This window comes from Chrysemys picta, chromosome 8 (genome assembly GCF_011386835.1).
Source record: "Chrysemys picta bellii isolate R12L10 chromosome 8, ASM1138683v2, whole genome shotgun sequence".
In the NCBI taxonomy this organism is placed as follows: Eukaryota; Metazoa; Chordata; order Testudines; family Emydidae; genus Chrysemys; species Chrysemys picta.
In genome coordinates, this window is record NC_088798.1 from 98,570,240 (window position 1) to 98,586,822 (window position 16,583).

The window sequence follows — 16,583 nt, forward strand, 5'->3', positions numbered from 1 at the left end:
CTTACTTTTCAATAAATCCATCTCTAGTAAAATAGTCATGTTGCAGCAGATCTGTAGATGAGATCCTATCAGTGGGATCCATTTGTAAACAAGCCTGTAAAATATTAGAGAGGTTATTTTAGAAGGACTTTTAAAATCACATACTGCATAATGTAAGCAATGTTGTGTATTATATCTCTTTAGAGTCTAAAGCATCTTTCAGGTATAACACTACTCACTGCCTCTACACTCTAATCTGTAATTCCTGTACAGTTGAAAGCCCTGCATAACATTATTTCATTGATTATTTTCTCATTACACCATTTTTCAGCAATGCCTATTATGTCTAGGTCCTCTTCTACTGCTATACTATCTAGTTTATTTATTTTCACTGTAAAGCTTTTTATGTTAGTAAAGATATTTTTAGGAACAGATCTCTAGCTGTAGCCAAACTTTGCTTAGTGTCAGTTGGTTGGAAGATGGCTCTAAGCCATCATTATGCCCTCCTGATCCTCAGGCTAGCCAACGGCCCACGGGTTACTCTAAATTATACTGGCTGGAATGGTCCCCTATGGACTGCACTACTGTCTAAAGATTTCCACAGCATATTCCTCCTGCCCCCTACATAGAGCAGGTTCTGGCAACTTTACGTCAACCAGGGATTCTCTCCCTCCGGAGGGCTCCTCTGCTTTCTCTTCAGGGCAGCTTTCCCACTTTGCACTATCAAAGAAGACTAAGTGGCCAAGCATCTGACCCCTCCATTTTTATTTTTGATTGGGTGCCTATGTTCATTTAACTCCTTATTCTCACACCTTGTTGCTATTCTGGAATTTACCTAACTAGTCTCAACATGACCTTCCTCTACTCTATCTATAATTTATGTCCTATCCTTTACGGGATGCAGAGTTATCTTTGTATTACTGACATCCATGTCTTCCAGATGTCTTTGTCCAATCAGAGTTCTCCTCAGCACCTGTTAATTTTCTCCCAGGTCCTCATTTAAATAATATACCAAAAGTGTGGTAGTTTCCTTTGCCTGCACTTTGATTATTTTTTTGACCATCATTTCTGTATATGTTCCTCCTTCCTCAGAGGTCCTAGGTGCCCAGTAAATGTAAATCCCTCTCCTTTACACCTTATTTTCATCTATGCACTGAGAATCTGAAGCTTCTTCTGTCTTGCTGCCCAAGCATGGAGTGGGAAGCATTTCAGAAAAAGCTACCAATCTAGATCTTTCCCCAGTAATCTAAATGTCTCTACCATGACCACAATCCTCACCACTTACTCCATGTTGTCTCTAGATGTCTTGGGAGATTTAACACCTTTGCACCCAGTAGAGAAGTCACCAAACAGTCACATCGTTGTCAGAGATCCTTCTGTCAATATTTCTATTACCACAGCCTTTCTATGTCTCACATCTGTAACTCCATTTTCTGGAGTGACCAACTTAGAAAATGGGTCCTAACTAATGGAGAATATCCTGCATCCCCAACTAACTAGATGATCAGGATGAATAGTTCTGAGATGGGTCTGTTCAACAATATTCTTATATACCGCCTCTGTAAAGACACACAGAGAGCTAAAAGAAATCCACTAAAAACTCACCTATTTGCTCTCTCAAGTTTTGTAGATTAAACTTAAAAAAAAAAGAGCTTTGTTGAGCTGAAGTGATGCAATATATAAACTATACTCCCTCCCCTGAGGCTTGAGTTCAGTGCTGCCTTTGATCACAAATGAAATGATCTTGGTGGTCACAACCTATTCCCTTCTGAAAATATATCAGTTTCACAAAACCACCACAATTAGCACTATTGGCAATTTCTTCTCACAATAGATTTCCTACTGAAATTGTGAGGGATGTGTACAATGCAACAGAACTAGGCAGAGAAGAATGGAATAATCCTGCAACACTATACCCACTTTAGTCTGTGTAATCATTCATTTTGTGAGTGCTATAATTCATCCACTTAAAGAAAACTTGGCTTATGGTCCTTTCACTGAATGAATGAGATTCTTCATTTTCTTGAAACCAGCAGTATTTTCCAGTGCCAAAGAAAGAACTGCTGTATTCCAACAAAATGCATTCATTTTTTCCACTATTACTCTCTGTAATTGTACAGTAGTGAATATAGTAATTAAACAGTACATATATGTATAGCATTGGGTAGAATTTTTAAAAATCACCTAAGTGACTTAGGAGCATAAGTCCCATTGACTTTCAATGCCAGCTCTAAACAGACCAACGTGGATGGATTGGGTCATTAAGGGTTTGCTAGAGGAATTTTGGCTTGTACATGTGTGATGTTGTCTAATTAAAATATAACCATGCAAATCATTATTGCTACCACTGTTATATAATTGCAACAAATCTTATACAAAATATAACTCATGGCCAGAAAGGGTTAAACAGCTTGCAGACTAACTAACCCAACGCTGACCTTTAAAGACATGTTAGAAATAGTAATTAGGGCCAGTCTATGGCTAAGTAGGCTAAAACTTTGAAATGCAAACCTATATTGTTAGAAGTGATACTAATTGTGTGTATCTTAGATGCTACCCATGTAAACAGACAGTTCCTGTCTGTCCCTATAGCTACTAATTCAGAGATCAAAAGGGAATATTAACATTTAGATCAGGGGTCTCAAAGTCCCGGCCCGCAGGCCATCTGCAGCTCGAGAACCTCCCCACTGCAGCCCCTGGATGAGAGACGCATACAGCCACGCTGCCGGTAATGTCTGCTGCAGGCACCGCCCCCCATAGCTCCCATTGGCTGGGGGAGAGGGACAGAGATACCCTCACTAGTCACCGGGCAGAGTCAGCCATGGAGGCAGCATCATTTGTTGCCAGGCAGAATCAGCCATGGCAGCAGTGTCACTTTTTTCCACAATGACTATAAAAACAAGTCAAAATACTGAACACAACTATCTGATGCACACCTTGCTGCAATCCTGAAGGTTTCAACTGCTCAGTCACTGAGGCCAAACATCAACAAACTGACAGAACTGAAGCGTTGCCAGGTGTCTGGCAAGCACTAAAAACTCTCTGGCAGGCGAAGAATTGTATAAAGTCGTATGACAGTTTTATTATTTCTAAGAAATTCAAAATAAAAAATGCAATATAAATGTTTTCTTTTCTGAACACCATCTTCAGTTACATTATTGGCCCACTGATAGGTTTTGAGGACTGGCACTGGCCCTAAAGTAAATTGAGTTTGAGACCCCTGATTTAATGAATCTTGAGTGAAGTAATGTCATTGTCTATATGTCTCTTTGAAGTTTATGATAGACTACCTAATGAATAAATTGTTCTTAGTTAATGTGTGTAACGAATTACTGGTGATGTTTAGAAAGCAGAAGGTTACATCAAAAGCCTATTGTTTACCCAGGACTGTATGGTCCACTGGAGGCTAGAAAACTATATAAAAGACCGTTCGGTCCTCATCCTGTTTATCTCAGATCTGCTTGAGGTTTCATGCAGGGGATGCCTAAGCCATAAGGACTGAGATCCAATCTCAGTTCTGACTGGACCACCCTGAAATATAAACATGGGACTATAACCTATGAACTATTTCTGAAAGAACTCTTTGCAACTACAAAGCTCATCATCTCTGCTATGTATCTGAACCTCAAGAACTGAACTCATGTCTGTATGTATACTGATCTTTTAACCATACTCCCTCTCTTTTCTTTTTTAATAAATTTTAGTTTAGTTAATAAGAATTGGCTATAAGCATGTATTTGGGTGAGATCTGGAATATTCAGTAACCTCAGAGGTAATGTGTCCAATCCTTTGGGATTGGTAGAACCTTTTCTTTTATATGATAAAATAAGATTTTCAGAAATCTTCATCATATTTGACTTGGGTACCTGGATGGAGGCCTGAGGCAGGGTTACTTCAAGGGAACTGTGTTGCTTGGACTTCTGAGTAATCAGTAAGGTATAACAGAAGTTGTTTAGTGTTGGCTTGGTAAATCTAAGTATTGAATTATCCACCATTTTGGGGGTTTGTCTGCTCCATTCTTTCCAGTTCACCCTAATTGGGTAACCTCAGCTGGCCCCCACTGGGACCCTGGTCACAACATGATATTATACATTAGGCACAGCTACAAATAATAATCATCAGCAAGCATGATACTCAGACCTCTTCTAACATACATGAACAATATCTGCCAGTAATGCACAGAGCTTGGGATATTTTTTCCTTGCATTTTTAGGGTGCTGGACTTCCGGAAGGACCACCCCTGAAAAAACTGGACTCCTTATAAAAATACTCTGAAGATGAGGTGTCAAATTCCCTGAAAGAAAATATAGTTTTCAAAATTCACTGTGAGCAGCCAATAAATCAAATACATATAATTAAGTATATATACACAATACTCTTATTCTACTATTTATGAGGATGGCTAAGCTTAATTAAAAATCTCTCAGCAAAAATGCCTTTAGGCTTCAAAGTAAAGCTGAAAAATATTCAACAATGTTAGATTGCTAAATTTCCCTCTATACTTCCCCTCCCAAAGAGGAAAGCTACATAAAAAGCAGATCCCTGCAGTAAAGACTTGTTCTGCACTATAGATTATATTTGCAGTTTGATGCATGAAGTAGTTTATACATGTATAACCCTGCAGATGATGAGGCTTTACCCCCATCTTTGCAGTTCATGTCATCAGAACAAACTACTACAGCAGCATGAATAAGGATATTGACTATGAAATGATCTTCACTCATCTTTACAATTAGAATTCTCCTTCCTACAGTTTCATATTGTTAGGAGAATAAAATAAACAGGACTTATGTTGCTGCAAGTCTGAAGCTCAGTGCAAAAGAAAAAAAAGACTGTACTCAAAGAGTAGTTATGAATGGTTTGCTTTCAGGGCCGGTGCTACCATTAAGGCGAACTAGGCGGTTGCCTAGGGCGCCAAGATTTGGGGGCGCCAAAAAGCGGTGCCCCCAATTTTTTTTTTACAGTGTTCCTCCCCGAGCGCGCGGCCGCCGCTCCACTTCTCCCGCCTCCCAGGCTTGCGGCGCCAATCAGCTGTTTGGCACCGCAAGCCTGGGAGGAGAATTAGAGCGGGGACGGCGTGCTCGGGGAGGAGACGGCGGACCAGAGGTGAGCTGGGGTGGGGAGCTGCTGCACGGCTCCACGGGCGGGGGGGTGGGGGGTGGAGAGCTGCCGCGAGGGTGCCTCAGGGCGGGGGGGGGGGAGCTGCCGCCGGGCTCCCCACCCCAGCTCACCTCTGCTACGACCCCTCCCCGAGCGCGCCGTCGCTGGTCCACTTCTCCTGCCTCCCAGGCTTGCGGCACCAATCAGCTGTTTGGCTCCACAAGCCTGGGAGGGGAGGAGAATTAGAGTGGGGGCAGTGTGCTCGGGGAGGAGTCGGAGCAGAGGTGAGGTGGGGTGGGGAGCTGCTGCAAGGCTCCCCGGAGGGGGGGAGTTACCGTGGGGAGGGGTGCCGCAGGGCGAGGGGGGGCGAGGAGCTGCCGCAGGGCTGGGGGGGGCAAGGTGGAAGTTTTGCCTAGGGCGCGAAACTTCCTTGCACCGGCCCTGTTTGCTTTCCAACTGGGTGGGTGTATCTAGTGGGGTCCTGCAGGGGCCCGTCCTGGTCCAGTACTATTCAGTATTTTCATTAATGATTTGGATAATGTAGTGGAGAGTATGCTTATAAAATGTGTAGATGACACCAAGTTGGGAGGGATTGCAAGCACTTTGGAGGACAGGGTTAGAATTCAAAACAACTTTGAAAAATTAGAGAATTGGTCTGAATTCAACAAGATGAAATTCAATAAAGATAAATGCAAAGTATTTCACTTAAGAAGGAAAAATCAAATACACAACTACAAAATAGCGAATAACTGTCTAGTGGTAGTAGTACTGCCGAAAAGGATCTGGGAGTTACAGTGGATCACAGTTTCAATATGAATCACCAATGTGATGCAGTTGCTAAAAAGACTAATATAATTCTGTGGTGTATTAACAGAAGTGTTGTATGTAAGACACCTGGGAGGTAACTGTCCTGCTCTACTTGGCACTGCTGAGGCCTCAACTGGAGTGCAGTGTCCATTTCTGGGTGCCACACTTTAAGAAAGATCTGGACAAATTGGAGAGAGTCCAGAGGAGAGCAAAAAGAAAAATATAAAAGATTTAGAAAACCTGACTTGTGAGGATGGGTTTTAAAAAAGTGGGCATGTTTAAACTTGAGAAAAGAATACAGAGGAGGGAACTGAAAACAGTCTTCAAATATGTTAAAGGATCTTATAAAGAAGCCAGGGATCAATTGTAATCCATGTCCACTGAAAGTAAGCCAAGTAATGTGCTTAATCTGCAGCAAGGGAGATTTGGGTTAGATATTAGGGAAAACTTTCTAATTATAAGGGTAGTTAAGCTCCGGAATAGGATTCCAAGGGAGGTTGTGGAATTCCCATCATTGGAGGTTTTTAAGAACAGGCTGTAAAAACACCTGTCAGGGATGGTCTAGGCGGTTTACTTGTTCCTGTCTCAGTGCAGGGGGCTGGAGTTGATGACTTCTCAAGGTCTCTTCCACTTCACATTCTATGATTCTATAGCACAGCAATCCAATTGTTAAAACATGTCAATGTTTTTCTTAAATACTGTCTGCATTACACATCAGCAATACTCACCTACTTTTGTCACAATTTTATGGAGCAGGTCTAGGTCAGAGCTGCTGGGTAGATAAGGATTTCCAGTGGCCATCTCAATGATCATGCAACCTAAAGCCCAGATGTCCACAGGTCTAAGATCAGGAAATGAACAAAGTGCTCAACAATAATGCTGATGCTAAGATAAAACATATTTAAAGAGAGCTGATATTTTAAAAGAACATTTTTTTAAATTAAATACCTCTAAAATAACAGAATATTTGACAATATAAAAGGATAAAACATAATTAATCACACTTTAAAATAATTTCACAGTTAAATGCTGCAGTATTATTTTGTAATTAATTGTGAAGATATTTTAGATTGTGGAACTGTATATTAAGATTTATAATTAATATAGCTACAAAACAACTATCTACTAAGACAGTCCTTAAACTTGTGTAGTAGCATTAGCATGTATTATGAGTGAATTTGGCACATTATTCTCCAAAAGTCATACTTAACAGCAGAACTTTAATTAGCATTCTCATATGAAATTGCCAGATATTTTTGTTTCTTGTTTCATGACATTTCTCTTAATCCTCTTTTTGAGACTCAGACAATAGCCCTAATCTGATTAAAGATTATGATGTTTTTGATGTTGTAACACTTAAAGGATTGCCATCTGTCTAGGAACTATATAAAAATATTGAGAATCTCCATAGTCTATAAAATTAGAGTATTCTATTTAATGGTACACCGTGTACCACTGAAGTCTGTAAAAGCTTTGTCACTGACTTCAATCGGCTCAAGATCAAGCCTTAAATGCATGTATGTGACCCCATATGTGGATATTTTGTTGGGTATTGGGAATGAATTTTGTTATTATTTTACTCTCCTCTAGCAAAATAAGAGCCACTCTTTAAAATATGTGACAGAGCGCATCAAACGTTCCCCTACTATGTCCAGGTACTAGAGATTTGATTTGTCAAAGTGATTTTAAATCCTTTGGTTGGTTTAAAGTGATTTTTATATGAAAATTGTTTCACCTACAAGCAAATTAATTTCTGGCTTTTTGTCAACAGTATTATATTGCTCTAAAAAGTGTAAGTTCTAACAATGCTGCTCCATGCCAGTTTAATAATAAGATATGTAAATAAAAATACATACTTCCCATATGTGGTGTCTTTTAACACCAGTTCGGGAGCCCTGTACCATCGTGTGGCCACATAATCTGTATAAACATCACCAGGGGCAGCTAATGTCCGAGCAAAACCAAAATCACATAGTTTAGTAATTCCCGTCTGTGATACTAAGATATTCTCAGGTTTGATATCACGATGTATGACCTGGACAAAAGAAAGAAAGTCAAATCTACCTTAATAATAAAAGGGATTCTGCAAAAAAGATTACTCTCAAAGAGCATGGACTGAAACAAACATATACATTTTGCCACTTTAGGATCACAATAAGCAATACAGTGTCCTAAATTCTCAAAATTGTCTGCAGAGGGGAAGACCATAGGCTGCTACTGCTACGCATGGCAACAGCCTACTGTGTATGGGGCGGAGAGAAAAAGAGAAGTAACAGTGCACCCCTCAAAATAAAGAAACAGAAAAAATAGGCACCCTGGAGACAAGGGAAGAAACTGCAAAAAGACAGAGAGAGCTGGGGTGAAGAGCTATGTGCTGTAAGCAGGGCCGGCGCTTCCACTAGGCGACCCTAGGCGGTCGCCTAGGGCGGCAGGATTTGGGGGGCAGCATTTTGCCGCCCTCGGCAGAAATTCAGCGGTGGGGGGTCCTTCTGCTCCGGGTCTTCGGCAGAAATTCGGCGGCGGGTCCTTCACTCACTCCGGGACCCGCTGCCAAAGTGCCCCAAAGATGTGGAGCGGAAGGACCCCCCCCCGCCGAATGCTTAGAGGAGGAGTGCTGCCGCCTAGGGCTGCAAAAGCCCTGGCGCCGCTCCTGGCTGTAAGCAAACGGCCCTGAAAATCTGAAACTGGGGGATACAATGGTGCAGTAGGTTAATAAGAAAGCTATAATAATCAGAAATGGACAAGAACCATAACCCATGCTCCAAACATCTCAGAACCAAAGTTTAGATCTGGATCAAAACAGTGTGGACACAGCCCACCCCTGAGAATAACAGTACCTAACCTTTTAATGGCTAACCCTTTAATGTATTTCATCTTTTACTGCACAAGTGTTTCAGTTCTAAAAATCAAAATTCAGTTGGAGGCATTTAGGCTATTATTATGAAACTATAATATTTTAATATGGAATTAACATTTTCAAACTCTGGGAGATGATACACTATGTAAAATCAAAAAAATGTAATCAGAAAACATAACACCACTTTGTTTTAGCCTTATTTTGTAGCTTCTATAAAGTACTTACATTGTTGCTGTGGAGATACTCAATTGCTCGAAGGATCTGGAAGAGGTATCTTCTAAGTCTTTTATTATCCAGGCCGTGACAGTAATGTTGTAGCTCATCTAAAACTGTATGATCAATAAATTCAAACACCAAATGAATTTTTTTTTTCTGTCTAAATACTTCGATCAGGTTGACCAGGTTTTCATGACGAAATTGCTGTTGGCGAGAGAAAATAAAACATTGTACTGTAGCTTTTCAGTATTTATTTCTATTGGGATAGTTTTTCTCCTTGACCAAGACATACTTGCAAGGGTAGACATGAAAGATTCACATCATTTTGTAAATATTCAGAAATTCTTATTCCCTCTACTCCAGCCTTCCCCCAACATTTAAACCAAGGCTATTCAGCTATTTTGCCAAAATGAAGCTGAATCTGACCCCCCACTTGGTAAGGCAACTCCCATCTTTTCATGTGCTGTAATATTTATACTGCTTACTGTATTTTTCACTCCATGCATCTGATGAAGTGGGTTTTAACTCACGAAAGCTTCTGACCAAATAAATCTGTTAGTCTTTAAGGTGCCACAAGGACTCCTCGTTGTTTTTGCTAATATACTCCAGTGAGTTGCTAAAACCACTGGACCTAATTAAAAAAAAAATCCATGCTGTACAGACTTTCAAGTCCCCAGAAAATCAACTTCTTCTCTGGTATAAAAGCTAGAACTTTCCCACCCCCCTTTGTCAGAGCTCACTAACAGTGAACCAAACACTGCTGTCAGTTACAGGGGGATAAGCCAGGAATAATATAACTGAAATGGTTGACTGAGAGAAGGTAAGAAAAACTCCTGTACATGCACTTTATTTGCATTGATCAATTAAAGATGCAAAGCCTCGTGTCAAACTGGTATTGTTAAAAATGTGCACCATTTCCCATTAAGCTCCATATTCTATTTTTATTTATATTCTAGTTTTAGTATTTTTAAAGTTTTATTAAGTTGTTTATTAATGGACTACAAAGATGATGTGTCTCAGCTTTTTAATTATAACCAGTCTGAATAATTTTGGGTTACATTCTCAGTTATAGAGGCATCCATTCAGGTTAATACTACTAAGGCACATGGAAATTAGTCTAGATTTAGAGCCAGAGCCTTTATTCCCCTTGACTTCTATACAAGTTGGAGGATCAGGCCCTTGGCATAGAATCTGTTTTTTTGTACTTTCGCCAAGTCTTAATTAAAAATTGATAAGGATCAAATTAAAAAATAAATGTCCTGTGAGGGCAATGAGTGGGGTTGGTACTGAGAGTCAGACTTTATGACGCAGTCATTCAACTGTAAAAAATGAATTTAAATCTTAGGCTTTGAATTTGCAAACACTAGGTTGGCTGAGAGAGAAGAGGGCAAGCCAGGTCAAACAGGAATCTGTCCCAAACCATCTCTAATATGTTTAACAAGAAAACATAATACATTATGTCTGCATTAACTTTCTTGCAGGATCCTCCACATGCACTGCTTTTACCTCCCCTGAATCCACTGCATTCGGGGGAGGATGCTGGGGAATCTCTGGGAAGGAATAGCCAGAGATTCCTCCTCTGTTCCTAGATGGCACAGAACTGGGATGACGACTACATCACACCCCTGTGGTGATGGTGTAGGCTGTAGGAAATGTACTGGAGAAAGGGCCTGGGGAAAGTGGTGTCTGGGTACTGCTGTATTCTGGTGATGTGCAGCTCCCAGAGTGGCCTCCCCGGGGCTGCTGGATCTAGGCACCACTCAGAGCTGCAGACCTGGAGTTTAGATTGGAAAGTCACAAAAACTGGCTTTGCAGCCACTTTTGCTCTTCCTACCCAGTTTCCTGATGCAGCTGAGGATCTAGTCCCAAAGAGAATGCACATGAGTTATCTGAAGTCAAATGGTAAATCGGTGACAGACTCAAGCATGGGACTCTGTGACTCCCAACCCAATATTAAAAATGGGGAATGTTTTAATTTTATAAGTCAAATATGTATGTAGATTGGTAGAAAGAAGTTAATGTGTTTAATATTTCTCTTACAGTTGAGAACCTTCAGCAAAGCTGCCATGTATCGCAATAGACTGAAACACAATTTTTGGGGAAAAGGGGTAAAGAAATTACAAATTTATCCATGTCAACTGCATCAAAAGCTGACACCAGCAGACTTTTGTGCCAGTGCAGAAGTCCATAAGACTACACAGAGGATTAACGGTCTGCAAAATTGTGGCAAATTAAAAGCCCATCAAAATTCGTATCCGTGCTCTCTACTGTTTTAAATATTAGCGAGACAAGGTTAATATGTTCATAAATATGGAGTGTTTAACTTATCAAGTTTCTTTTAAAATCATAGTCACAAGTTTTATCTTCACTTTACTTTTTATATTCACTTTATTTTTTAAAAGGCTGGGCAATAAAACAAGTCAAATAACACGCTTTTTCTTGGTATATTTTATGTGTTTAATAGTCCAGGTATATGCCAATAATGATGCAAATTTTATTTCTAAGCACTTTCCCTTTTGATTTACAAAATGATTAAAGCAAAAGAAGCAAACCTTTAGAAACTTTATTTCTCTCATAGCAATTTTGTTGACAGATTTTTCTGGTTTCTCATAGAATATCTTAATGGCTACTATCTGTCCTGTTTCCTTGTGTTTGCACTTCACTACTGTCCCATAACTCCCCTCTCCCACTTTGCCAAGGGTCTCGTACATCTCCATCTTCCAGTCTGATTTTTATTTCTTCATAGAAAGAGAAAATGTTAAAAATTATTTTGAGGCATAAACTATTTTTTAGTTTTCTTAAACTATAATTTGCAGACAACATTAGCAAGGTGAATTACTCCTACAGACAGCAATAACTCCATTGTACATTTTAAATATTTGGTTCTATGTGTGAAATTTATCCCAGTAACAACAATAATAGTCTGATTGGACGGCAGGATCAGGCCCTTTCTCAAATGTGCATTCCCAGTTCAATCAAGTGGTCAGCTGCAGGACTGGTGTTATAGACAATATCTAGAAACTTCTTAAATAACAGTACATTTAAAACAATTCTTGTATTTAACTCTCATTAAAAGGAAAGGACCGAACAATGAAACCATGAACAATATAAGAGGCAAAGTTAGTGCGAAAATATTCATATCATTATACAAGTCTAAAAAATGTAAAGGTAAGCCAAAAAATGAACAAGAAGACTTTTGAACAACCTAAATAAAGTCAAATTTAACATATTTCAGAAAGTTCACTTGACCTCTGCATAGTTTGTACCACTGATTACATGAATACACAAAATTTGCTCTTACCTACAAATGAGGAAGGGGCATAAGAATGAGAAAATCACAACTCCTTCACTGACTAGTCAGTGAGATCAAAATCACTACATTTATTGGGGTGTGGTGAAAGCAAACCAGAATAACACTGTGATTCACTCTCTCAAACTCTGTGATCTGGAAATGTTTCAAAAATAACCTCCGTCATTTTATGGGTGGCAGGTGCTTCTTGAGAATCCAGACAGACCTTAGCTACCCTTTGCCCAGAATCTTTCACATGGGTCTCTCACCTGAAACTCTTCCCAGCAACTGCCCACACCCACAATGCCTGAAAAAGAGAACCAAATCCTCCCTGAAACCCTGATCTAACTGTCTAGGAATTTATATTGAGTTTCTTAGTGCAGTATCTGTACTTCCCCCACACGGGGGCACATGATTCCTCAGGAAGAGTCCAACTCCCCCCGCCCCCCTTCTTCCCAATTACTACTAGGGCTATACATTGGGAGAGAACAGTTACATTCCACGCCTTGCCAGGTTTATTACACACCTGAGGAGGGCCCTGACTGGAAGACAGCTGCCCTCACAATCCCAGAGAGACATTGGAAAAACTCCTCACTTGAGCCCTTGCTCCTCATGCTCGAAATCAACAACCCCCCAGCCTCCCGCCAGCTCCCAGCTCCCCAGCCACGGCAACATCGCCTGCTGCCCGGCCCAGCCACCAGCCCCTACCCAGCACAGTCTCCCCCCAGCCCTAGCTACTCATCCAGTTCAACCCCCAGCCTAGCTACCAGCCCCTTCCCCCAGCCGCCATCACTGCCTCCCTGCCGCAGCCGCTTCCCCTGCCAGCCCCTCGGTTCTCCCCCTGGCCCGGGCAGCTCCAAGCCCCAGCCTCCCTGAGCTAACCTGACCTGCTCGAGCCCGCTTTCCATGCTGGGCCCTGCTATCCCCGCTCGGCACGGCTCTCCCCCACGGGCCCTGTTACCATAGCAACCACCAGCTACAGCAACAGCGCCCGCAGCATCCGCCCACGGGCTGCGGTGCTTCCGTGACCTCACAGCGTTCCAGCCGGAAGTGACGGCAAGGCGCGGGGTCCTGGGCGGCAGAGGGGGAGAAGGCGGGGCTGTTAGGGGTGGTAATGGGGACGGGGGAGAGCAGGGGACGGGGCTCTGACTGGAGCAGAGGTGGGGGTGGGATTCAATGGGGGGGGAGAGAGGGGTGGGTGGCTGCCGGTGATTGGCGGAATGATGGGGGGGGTGGGGGCGGCAGCGACAGCGACGCAGCTGCCTGTTACGTCACTGACAAGCAACACAGAGCGTGGGCAGGAGCACAGTCATGCGTGTCAGCATCCCTGCCCACGCACGGGATAGACACGGGCGCCCTGTTCTCCCCCAGCCTTGGCAAAAGGACGCGTGTGACGTCAACGTTATATTTGTTCGCACATCAGTCGGGCTCAGCCTGGGGCAGGCATGTGCGAGTTTGCCGCGGACAGATCATGCCAGGCACTGTTCCCGCTCATCTACATATGCAACAAACAAACAGCAGTTCTGAGCACCTTATGAACTCCTATAGTGTCTATACATATATGAAGTAACCCGTCCTACTGAACAAGCTCTCTTAGTATATTTATGATTACAGACAGAAAACAAGATAACAAAAATGCACTTTTAAAATCCAGAGGTTAGAGTTAAGGTTGTGATAAAATGCCTACTTCTTTGGGCTTGGTAAAAATAACGGGGCTATGGTTATATTAATATATTGGGAGGCAGTGTGTTATATTTCTTTTATCAGCCTTTACCTGCTCCATTTAGGGCTCAATCATTGCTTTGTTTTGCTGCCTCAGAAGCCGTCTGGAAAACGGTGTCTCGGTCACAATCTGGCTCCCTGTCTCCCTTTGGTTCTGGGGTGGTATCCAGCCTTACAGCTGGTACAACATACATTCCTTGGTGCTCCACACATCCACATCTTCGTTGTTTTTGCTGATACAGTCTAACATGGTTACAACTCTGAAATCCATTACTAGTAGTGACTTTGCAGAAGCTGCTAATCATGATCCTTATATCCAGTTATTCCCCTTCAGAAGAGCACAGAATGGGTCACATTCTGGTCCCTTATATTGTAAACTTTTGGAGCAGGGACTGTCCCTCACTATGTGTTTATTGAAAACCTAACAGAATGGGGCCTCAAACTCAGCTGGGGCCTATAGGTGCTACTGTAAAAGAAAAAAAAAATTATGACAGATGCCTTTGATTTTTCAGTTCCTTGATTTTAGGTGCTTGGGGTGTGTAGATTATATTATAGGTCTTGTCACGGAGGCTCTGATCCTGCTATAAGCTCCACAAGGACATTGCAGGAACAGGGCCCCAGTAGCCTGAATGTTTTTAATGAAGTTTTAAAGGGTTTGAAATACCATAACAAATATAAAAGTAAACAGTTCAGTTTCATTGCCATTTCCTAACATTCTTAAGGCTTATTAAAGGGCAGAAATCCTTTATTTCTGCATGTAAGAGGATTTTCTGTTTGAGGATGTTATAAACATGTATTGTTTATAATCTGAGCTGTTCAAGATTTTAACAAAAATAATGTCACTGTCTGAAAATATGCCACTTTTGATTAAATTTCTGCCATAATCAAATGTTATCCCTTTTCAGGGAAAAATAATTAAGAATCAATAACTGACTTAAAACCAGACAATTGTATTAGCCACTACAGTGTTATTCTGCACATTCCCGAATGAAAAAAACCCAATAATGTTTTAAATATATGAGACCAAGTAAGACAAAAATTCTAGTTTGAAAATATTTTATAATGAATCATTGTAATGCAGTGTTGCATGATGAGTTATAGTACATGATAAAGTGAACGTAATATTTTAACTAAAATGTCCTTAGTGAGATACAATAGGATGTAACTGCAATAACAAGTTAAAGTCTATTTAACAACGTATTGCAGGATAACAATATCAGCAGACATGTCTAAAATGACTGACTCCTGCAGTGAGGTTTTCGGTAAATACCAAAAATTGGTTATTTACTGAAGATTCGGTTACCAAGATTCGGTAAATCTTCATAGCAAGGGAATTATAAGAGAAACCCCAAAATCACATGCATATTAACTGCATACTTTGACTATTGCAGTTGTGATTTAACTTAAAATACAACCCAGAATGAATTTAATTTGATTAAAAAAAAACTCCACATAATCCACCTAAATAATAGTGTTACATATAACTGCCTGAAAGAGAAAATGCACAAAACTTTGTTTTTATTTTTTCTAAGAAAATAAATTAATTAAAATGTATCTTTAATCTCAGGATAAAATAAAATATCCCCTTAATTAGTTAAGATTAATCCATATGATATGGTCACACTATATCTGATTTTGGACAAAGCACTGTGCAATATTGTAATGAACTAGCCAGTGTGGATGGATACCACTGCCCTCTACTGGAAGGAATCATAACTGCTCAGCTATATGTCATAGGCTGTACTCTGCCAATCGCTAATGTAGTGAAGGTCTCCTTCAAGGAGTAGGGAACTATGCTTTTGGCACAGGAGATCTGAATTGTATCCCCACTGCCACCACAGAGTTCTCAGTAGCAAGGGTACGCAGTATATTAACAACAGTGAAGTCAATTAATTTTGTTAAACTAACATTATTATTATTTTTATTATTGTTGTTGTTATTTATTTTATTATCTATTACCTATATAGGGCCAAACATGCATATGGCTTTTACAAACACAAAGTTGGATAATGTCCTTCCCCTGAAGAATTAATAATTTAATTTGCACAATATAAACAATTTGAAGGCCAGGTATGCAAGAGAATTCGAGATGACCAGCAATAGAATAAAAGTGAAGGAAGTCAGGGGAGCAATTTTGAAAGAGGAAAGAGAGATCACTTGGCACACGGGCAGAGGGAATTATTTCCTATTGATGTAGGCAGGACCGGCTCCAGGGTTTTGGCCGCCCCAAGCAGCCAAAAAAAAAAAGCCGCGATCGTGATCTGCGGCGACAATTCGGCGGGAGGTCCTTCGCTCTGAGTAGGAGTGAGGGACCGTCCGCCGAATTACCGCCGAACAGCTGGACATGCCGCCCCTCTCCGAAGTGGCCACCCCAAGCACCTGCTTGGTAAGCTGGTGCCTGGAGCTGGCCCTGGATGTAGGAAACAATTCTGCATTAACAAGTATGAACTAGCTCTAGCTAACTTAATAGATCCTTTCTGTCTTCCATTACAATGGAAGATTTTATAAGATTTTTGTTTCTTTATATTAAGCCCTGACCCTGCAAACATGTATGCACATGCCTAACTTGCAGGTGAGCAGTTCCATTGTCTTGTGACAATGGAAATATAAACA

General features: G+C 41.0%; 1 protein-coding gene across 7 annotated transcripts in view; it reads right to left on the reverse strand.

Moving 5' to 3' along the window:
• Nucleotides 1-13,313, reverse strand: part of PPP2CA (protein phosphatase 2 catalytic subunit alpha) — a 79,055-nt gene extending 65,742 nt beyond the window's left edge. For 2 of the 7 annotated variants that reach the window (XM_065555001.1, XM_065555002.1), the window contains exons 1-7: nucleotides 13,136-13,282; nucleotides 11,512-11,697; nucleotides 8,969-9,163; nucleotides 7,743-7,921; nucleotides 6,615-6,727; nucleotides 4,134-4,273; nucleotides 6-94 (exon numbers count right to left, since the gene is read on the reverse strand). In XM_065555001.1, the coding sequence (XP_065411073.1) occupies nucleotides 6-94; nucleotides 4,134-4,273; nucleotides 6,615-6,727; nucleotides 7,743-7,921; nucleotides 8,969-9,163; nucleotides 11,512-11,676 (881 nt within the window). In that variant the 5' untranslated portion in view covers nucleotides 11,677-11,697; nucleotides 13,136-13,282. Of the gene's footprint in view, nucleotides 1-5; nucleotides 95-4,133; nucleotides 4,274-6,614; nucleotides 6,728-7,742; nucleotides 7,922-8,968; nucleotides 9,164-11,511; nucleotides 11,698-12,260; nucleotides 12,405-12,517; nucleotides 12,556-13,135 lie in introns of all 7 variants that reach the window. The other 5 variants (XM_024103669.3, XM_008166397.4, XM_065555003.1 and 2 more) reach the window with 5 other exon arrangements.
• Between the last annotated feature and the right edge of the window lie 3,270 nt (nucleotides 13,314-16,583).